The sequence below is a fragment of the Odontomachus brunneus genome, unplaced genomic scaffold (assembly GCF_010583005.1).
Source record: "Odontomachus brunneus isolate Ranch 3 - 2012 unplaced genomic scaffold, Obru_v1 Obru_scaffold_070, whole genome shotgun sequence".
In the NCBI taxonomy this organism is placed as follows: Eukaryota; Metazoa; Arthropoda; class Insecta; order Hymenoptera; family Formicidae; genus Odontomachus; species Odontomachus brunneus.
Window position 1 is genome coordinate 1,739,327 of NW_022639520.1, and position 9,010 is coordinate 1,748,336.

At 32.0% G+C, this 9,010-nt stretch overlaps 2 protein-coding genes across 2 annotated transcripts in view; both read right to left on the minus strand.

Annotated features, from left to right (window-relative positions):
- LOC116846813 (histone-lysine N-methyltransferase SMYD3) overlaps window positions 1-5,088 on the minus strand; it is a 101,009-nt gene extending 95,921 nt beyond the window's left edge. Inside the window, exon 1 of the mRNA XM_032821128.1 lies at window positions 4,925-5,088. Within this exon, the coding sequence (XP_032677019.1) occupies window positions 4,925-5,055 (131 nt within the window). The 5' untranslated portion in view covers window positions 5,056-5,088. The remainder of the gene's footprint in view (window positions 1-4,924) is intronic.
- A 483-nt stretch (window positions 5,089-5,571) lies between these two features.
- LOC116846814 (surfeit locus protein 4 homolog) lies at window positions 5,572-8,407 on the minus strand. Its single transcript, XM_032821130.1, has 3 exons — window positions 8,215-8,407; window positions 6,356-7,030; window positions 5,572-6,232 (listed from the first exon to the last, which is right to left on the minus strand). Exons 1-3 carry the CDS (start codon window positions 8,263-8,265, stop codon window positions 6,146-6,148), a joined length of 813 nt encoding a protein of 270 aa, XP_032677021.1. The 5' UTR covers window positions 8,266-8,407; the 3' UTR covers window positions 5,572-6,145.
- Window positions 8,408-9,010: the final 603 nt, after the last annotated feature.

Genomic DNA, 9,010 nt, shown 5'->3' on the forward strand with positions numbered 1-9,010 from the left:
TATTATTATATATCAAATTTGTTTATTCATGTTTATATGTTATTTGTTCATTCTACTTATATATATAATCATGTATAATTATATATATAAATTCATATATAATTTTATATAATTACCCAGATAGAAAAATGATGTCATGTTGCGCTTAGCACGCGCTCATATATTGACGTGGATGATTGCAAAAATGCATACAAATGCGTGCGTATATGCTGCTCATATGTCATTCATGTAATGATGATCAGAAAAATATCTCATCTAATAATATTATGATAACAAAACTTGATGGACTAGACATATTCGTATATCATTTATATACATCTTGTGCTCATGTCATGTTAATCACATAATGATCTTTAAAAAGGTATCAAGGTGAAATCACAGTATGACATCACATTATGATGAAACGTGATAATCACGCATTTCTATCTGGGTACGCATAGATTTATATGTAATTATACATATTGTTATACATAATTGTATAATGATATATAATGTAATATAATTATACATAATTATGTATGGACAAATTTCATACATAATTATGCATGCAAAATTTTTCATCGGATTTATATGACCTATTTTACTCACTTAATTAATTACAATCACTTGATCCAGTTAAATCGCGAGAAGTTGAACTGTGTCGAACTTTGAGCGTTTATCTGTCTTCATTCGTCTTTTTAGCGATAATTAATGGAGTGGTGGTAAACGCCAAATTTTATTCGCTAAAAGTTGGACTGTATCGAACTTTGAGCGTTTATTTGCTACATTCGCCATTTCGGTGAAAATTGATAGAGTGGGATGAAACGCCAGCTTTTATTCGCTGCGTGAAATTGCACCTTTACAGTTTATGCTTATAAAATATATACTTACAGTGTTCACAGTATATTATAACGTACCTAGCAAATACATGCGTTGATTCGCCTATTTGTTTTATTTAATATCTCTAAAGTTTATTTAGTTATTTGCAAAATGACTTCGATCATTCTTTCCAATTTAATGTTTTTATGCATTTTTTGTTATCGTAGCTTGCGTCAGACTCTATATAATAGAGAATATTATAAAATAAAAGAATATTCAGGGTTTGCACAAAATTGCTTAAACATATTTTAATTTTACATATAAATAATAAGAAAAATATATATGGTTATGGTATATTGTAATATAATATGTATAATACATATAATAAAATATAATAAAATAAAATAAAATAAAATTAATATAATAAAATTTAATAATTTATTTTATTATTATTATTATTATATAACACATTTTTCGTTAATATTATCAATAATATAATTTTCAATGCTTCTCAAATATTGCTGCAAAAAATTGTACTTTTTGTTCAATATATATTTAACATTGCAGCAATATCTTGTAATCAATTTTGAAAAATCAACTTAAATTTCACGTAGAAAAAACATCCACACTTCTATTTTCAACGTTGCAACGTCTCATCAAGGTTTTTTCAACGTTCTGTGCTGTATGGACTATAGTCGAATTTTATATTTAAGACATTTATGTCCAAGATCGAATATCTTATGGACATCCAAATTATAGACATTAACGGATGTCCAAAATCGGATATCTTATAGACGTCCATTACATGTCCATGGACGTGCAGACGTAAAATGGACATAAAATGGACGTTCATAGGACATCCTGTGCTATCTGAGTAGTGTAGATCCTTTTTTGAATAAAGGATGTCCAAAATAGATAAAAACGGACATCCTATTAGCGTCCACCGGACGTCTGTTGGGTTTTATTCGGACGTCTTATGGACGTCAAATATCAAAATTTGAACGTCCACTGGACGTCCATGTGCTATCTAGAAGACTCATAATCCAAAGGTGCCTCAGATCCAAATTCAAATCCCAGTAAGATTTGAAAAGGCAAAGGAGGAGCAAGCAACGGATGTCTTAGTGCTGTTAAATACTAATATTAAATTTTTAATATTAATATGATAGTGAGAGGATAAAAATGTCCATACATACATAATGAATCTATTTGAGTCATTGGTTTAATGGGGGTTTTGGGAATTATATATATATATATATATATATATATATATATATATATATATATATATATATATATATAAAATTGGGACCCAAGGATCGGTCTAAGTATGAAAGGTTGATTCGTCACATACGATAATCGAAGAAAAATTTCGATACATACGTCTGACATGCTGAACATTTTTATTTCAACTAATTCCCCAATATTTGTAAAAAAGTGAAACTTTTTGCGGTTATTTGAATATTCCTTGCACATTCTATGAATATTTCGGAATATTTTAGGATATTCTTGGAATGTTAATTTTGGATTTTAGGAACATTTTATAAATATTTCAGGAATATCTAGCGTTTTCTGGAAAAATGCCCATCATATGATTCATATAAATTATGTACATTTAACGTGGATACCTGTTTTCTTTTCCACGTGGATTTTAGTACCGTTTTTGAGCGAATGATCCAATTGATGTTTTATGTGGATGTTGACGTCGATCATCCACGTGATAGGGACGTGAATTCCACGTACCTGTTTTTGTCGGGTTTTAGTCATGTTCCGTTTCACATAAGGTCTGTTTTCTATTGCTGAACTGGCTGTACTAATTCTCTTTCATCTTTTTTCCATCAAGTTTTATCTGTATATCTGTCTTTTTTTAAGGCCCAAAAGTGTACACTAATTCAGCAATAGAAAACAGATTCATATACACACATTTATCTATAGTTCATGTTATTATAGAAAATGCGCATAATGCGTGAAACAGCTTTTGACTATACTGTATTGTATTTCCTACACTTTCTTAGTCAAATTTGTGTGCAGAATGCAGAAAGTGTAACAAACTATAACTTAAAAATAAAATCATTCATAGTATTCGACTAGACTTGGGTTAATCGACATGAAATCGATTAATGACGTCACAAGACACTACTAGCTACAAAATTTATACGAAAACATTCGACCAATAAACTTAAGTTTAATAAGCCAGAGTCGATTAACCCAGGTCGAAAATACACACACACACACACTCTCTGTCTCTTTCTTTCACTCTCTCTCTAATAGTTTCTTTTACACTTTTTAATATAAAATGAAAAAAATATATATAGGCTTTTAGATATATAAGGGAAAAAGTAAACATCAGATATGTATAGAGAAAATATAGTTAAAAATATATTAAATTTCTGTTTATACTATTAAATGTAAAAATGTAATGTTTTTAAAAAATTATTTGGTCTTAAAGTTTCACACAGATTCGCGCATAAATCCATTAATATATAACTTTTGAATTTGACATAATTTCTTATTTAATATATATCTTATTATAACTCTGCATATAAAAATCATTTTATACCCATAATATACACACGAAAAAGATATATAACAATATACAATAATATTACTAAATTAATAATATCTTTTTAACTAATAGTATTTCTTTAACGTATTACAAATATCAATGTTGTTATTTTAAATCTTATTAATGGAAGAAAAATTGTATGTATAATAATCATTGCACAATAGTTTTGTCATCAGAGAAAACAGAATGGTACTTGATTTTCTACAAACAACATTAATATTCAATAAATGATACTCAATGATATTCAGTAATTATTCAAATAAGGGATTGAACCCATACAGCAGGAACATCCCAAATATATCATAAGGATATCTTGAAGATATCGCATATCCCAAATATATCTTTAGGATATCCCTGTGATATATTTTGGACACCTCTGCTGTATGGGAAGGAATAAGAATAGAAGAATTGTTATCAAGATAATTATATATATATATATATATATATATGCATAAAAATATTTATATATATGTACATATATGTATAAATGCAAGTATATGTACATACACGCGTGTACACATACACACACACACACATATATATATATATATAAATATTTTTATTTATTTATATATATACATACACACGCGCGGATGTACATACACATATGTATGTATATGTGTGTGTGTGTGTATATATATATATATATATATATATATGTGTGTATATAATATATACATATAATACCCGGCAACTCTCAGCGCAACTACGATGTGCAGATAGAACATTAACCTGAACAAAAAGTCCTCTATTTTTCAAATAACTACGTAAAATCTTGGAATATCAATAAAAAATGACTGACGAACCAGAGCACGCAATGTTGTGAGACGGTCTTTATAAATGCAAGATCTCATTGAAAATAACTGGGACGCAACTATAACATGTTTTTTTTGCTATGTGCATATGAATATGCCATGTCCACATATATCCAGTAAGCAAATTGATAGCGGAATGCACGCAAATTAGTAGCAAATTTGATCAGAGTCCAACAGTTATACCAAAATCGTAGCCGAACTATGTTCGCATGCAGCTCATGTTTCATTGTCAAAGTCTGTTGACAAGCAATGCGAACAGATTGACAGCAGAAACCTCGCAGATCCTGCCGCGCAACAAGTTTTGCTCGGTTTCTGGTATCAACCTGCTTAGATTGCCTGTCAGTAGACTGTGTCATATTTCTGGTGGCAGTTTGGCAATACAATTAGGTATAATAAATCCTGTGTTGGATTTATTATTTTTCTGCCATTAAAAATTACGTGATAATTGTTTGTAGCAGACTCTGCTCAAAATCTGTTTGCGTAGGTTTGGCCATTTGGGTATACATTATATACACATATATATGTATATATATATATATAAAGTACATATATATGTATATAAAGTTATATATATGTATATATATAATACATTTTATAGATTTTATTTTATAGATTATGTATGTATATGTGCATATATATATATATATATATATATATATATATATATATATATATATACATACATACATATAATATATACATATACATACATGTGTGCATGTATATAACGATATATTCTTTTCATTACCTCCGTAAGCAATGGTCGCATCTTTCGTCGCGAACTGCTAATCTTACAACATAGGCAAATGGTTTTTCATATAAAATAGTGGTGCCTTTTTCGACAGGCACGCGCTTACAATATTGACTCTTGATTCTCATGTCTTTCACAAACTTTTCTGATTTCTTCTCTCGTTAGATACTTTTCTTAAACACTTTTGTATAATGAATGTCAAGAAACATTACACTTTCCTTACTGCTTCATACGACTGCGCTTCCCTTCTGTCTTTCTCGCACTCTTTCTGTTTCACTTTACTGATGTAGGAGACTCGAACGCGTATTCTATTTTAAGATCGGTTTATTTTCGCATGACGTATAATTAGAACTAATGACAGGACCCTTAATCTGGTGATTTCTCACTAACGTCTTTCTCTCATTTCTCTCCTTCCCTAATTACATAATTGAAACAAATGTGAAACATTTTTTTACAGATACTTAATTAAGTTAAAAAATTATAATAAAATTAGTTTTTCTCGATATAAATATCTCCAATGAGAATTTGTAAATTAGATTTTCAGACAATGCGGAAGCATGGTGTCGGTATTAGAACTTAAGTCCTGGAGCTATCGGTTAATCTTTTATCGGTTTTATTAATCGGTTCAATTAAAAGTGAGCGAATTAAAAACACGTGGAAAAAAATATATTTTCTCCATTGACCGCAGTGTCATATATACAATGCCATTTTTCATAATATAAATTTGTTTTGTGTACGGTGTGTTTTCTTTTTTCCACGTTAATTTTATAATCTTAAATAAAGTGTTATACTGATCATTTTGGATTTTTTCGAGTATCTGGTTGTAGTGTGTGTTCGTTAATGATTCTCAATTAACCGTACAACGATCGCCCTAGGCTACTATTCCGTACATGTCTACCAATAACTGTCGATTCGGTATATATAGTTTCAAATGTATATAATTATATAATATAAATCATGTAATCAGATATAAAATAGTTACGCAATGACATTTACTGAATCGGCAGTTGTCGGCACAGGAGTTTACACAGAATATACAGCTGGACCAATGATATATATTATATCTTGACATACTGAATTTTTTCCTTCGAAGTTTGACACACAATGAATCGCCTAAGATTTTTTTGAGCATACAAAGGGATAGGAATGGGAGACATGTTTAACTTTCGTGATAACCGAAATAATTGCGTACTCCTCACACTTTTAGGAGTACCGCTTTTACCATTCTTTCTTATGCTCATCCATCGATACCCCACCTGGACCTAGAGAAACTATCATCAAAAGGCCTCCGATAACTGATAATGTCTACAACAAAATATAAATATACAAATGAGCTTCTCTCTCTTTCCATCTTTTCATTCACTTTGTTTAATTGTAAGATAGTATCATAGACAAAATGTATGACCAAATCAACAAAATTAAACTTACCTGGAAGAAATCGTATTTGAGGAAGTCCCTGAGCGGCTTATAGTCAGGAATACTCCACCATGCATTATGATAGAAATTGAGTCCAGTGAGCAGAAGCACAAGTAGCAATGCACTCAGCTTAGTTTTGTAACCAATTGTTACCAGTACCATGAGAATACTGCCAAGAATGTCTTGCAAGATTTGCAGGATAGATATCTCGAAGCGAATCAAGGTGATAAACATGAATGCCAGCAGAATTCGGCCAGCAAGTTGTAGCAGATTCTTGGGCTTGTTATCACCGAGACTGGGCACACCAGCAAATAGTGATCTACCTTCTACCCTGGACTCAGCTAGTACTAACAGAAGTGCCCCTATTAACGCTAGATTTCTGAATAAAAATTGCATGTCCCACAGGATACTGTAGGCAATGGTTTGTAGGATCACTATGAAGAACAGAACGCCACAGGCTATGCTGACTCGCCATCTGCCAATCACCATGACACATCCACCTAGCTGACCGACCAAATTCACTAGCACAAACACAGTTGCCAGGAATTTGCCACAGCCCCATGAAGTATTCATGTATTCTCTTTGCTCATTCCATTGAAACCACATTCGTAAGCCATCTTCCAGAAATGTGGCTATGAGACATACTCTTGCCAATGTTGGAAGCACATGTTTGCCATTGCGAATTACCTGTGATATAACATAATAATGTATTATTAATAACAATGTTTCATGAAATTATATTCATTTAGCTTAACTATTTGTAATAAAATAAAAAAGTACATTACAAGCATTTTATTACAAAATCAGTAAGATCTCATTAAGTAGCTGTTAGAGATTGTAAGTATAAAATAACTGGAGAGTTGTATTCTTATCAACAGTGGATTCTTTGGCAATCTTATGAGTTTATTATTTTTTGGTGGGAACTACACTTTTGTTACATTTAAGGTCCTTGCACAATGCCAGGCTACAGACAATAGAAATTGACATTAGCCAATAGGAACAGAGAATAGAAATAATTGACCAATCTGAATTTCTATTCTCTGTTCTTATTGCCTGTTGTCTGGTATTCTGCAAGGGTCTTTATATTCTTCGTTAATTCAAGTTAATCAGTAATACAAAATGAATATTTAGATTGACATGTTTCTTAAATTACTCCAATGATGAATAATATGTTAAATTAATGTATATAAAAGTAGGTCTGTGAAATAGGATAACAATCTATATATTTTATGAAATTTGATAATATGCAAACATCAATCCGATTCTTCTAGATCATAATATCCTCAATGATAAATCTAACATCCCTTAAATACAATCATAATAATCATAAATACACAACAAATAACAGCATCAATCATTATCAAGAGAAAGTCATAGTCATACATATAAATTACATATTGACATATGTGACTTTAGTGTATAAAAATCTCGAAGAATCTGTTAATCATATCGCATATCTACAGTGGTTACTAAAAAGAAGACGTAAAATCTGGTCGTAATTTGATCGTTACTTTTATAATGATAAATTGCAAAGCTAGTTTTGTCTGGCTTCGTACAGCTTGACCAATCCCTCATACACCTGTGAATTTCATAACCTGTAATTTTCTCAAACAAAATGAGAAAATCCGCGTCATGAACGCACAATTTGTGAATAATTCGTGAAAAAACACGGATACGTGCAAACATGGAAATATGCAGGTGCGATGATATTGACGGTAATTGTGCGTAGCTGCGATCACTTTTTTTTTATAAAATCTAACTTGCTTGCTCCCACTTTTGCCCGTCTCGGATTTTTTTGAGTGACCTGCAATCGAGATCGCGACTCGTGTGGCGATGTAGGAAATGTGGAACCGCACTGAAAAATTCATCACCTGATCTGCGATCTCCTCCGCTTTTGAGACCATCTCCTGTGAGATCACCATTGTGTTTTATTCAAAATCCGAAAAAGTGGCCATACGCACTAACTTATACACGTGCGCGCACGCAAATGACACGACCGTAGCGACGCGCAGAACAAGACGACTAGAGTAAAGTAACGGTGGTGGGGAACGACAGTTCACAAAAGAAGGAAAGAGACAGAGGGAAATAGCGAGCTCGCGGTTGGTGCGAAACGACCGAAGGAATTCGAAAATATCCGAACATAATCGAACCGCTACGAATGATGTGGAGATGGGCTGGCCGATGCGATGCGTCATTTCCGGTGTACGTGGTATTTTGTAAAAATTGCGTCTGCAGCGCTAATAATCATTTAGTCTGTTCATTTTAGTTGCACTGCTGAACTGATGCAATAAATTAAAGTGAGATAAATATATTTTTTTTACTCTAACCATGGACGTAAGAATACATAGACAGAGCGCAAAGTGCGATTATAGACGAGAAGCTCTCTCTCTCTCTCTCTCTCTCTCTCCCCCCCCCCTCTTTCTTTCTATCTGTCAATCTATAGGATGGGCAAAAAGAATCGATGTTCGCTCATTGAGGGTAGTATTATATGTAGAAAGTCGTGCACCGATTGGTTGTCGGATAGAGAATTTCTAGAAACCCTAACATTTTCTCTACATGTAATACTATTTTCAATGAGCAAACATCGATGTTTTCTAAACATTTTTGCCCATTCCTCTCTCTCTCTCTCTCTCTCTCTCTCTCTCTCTCTCTCTCTCTCTCTCTCTC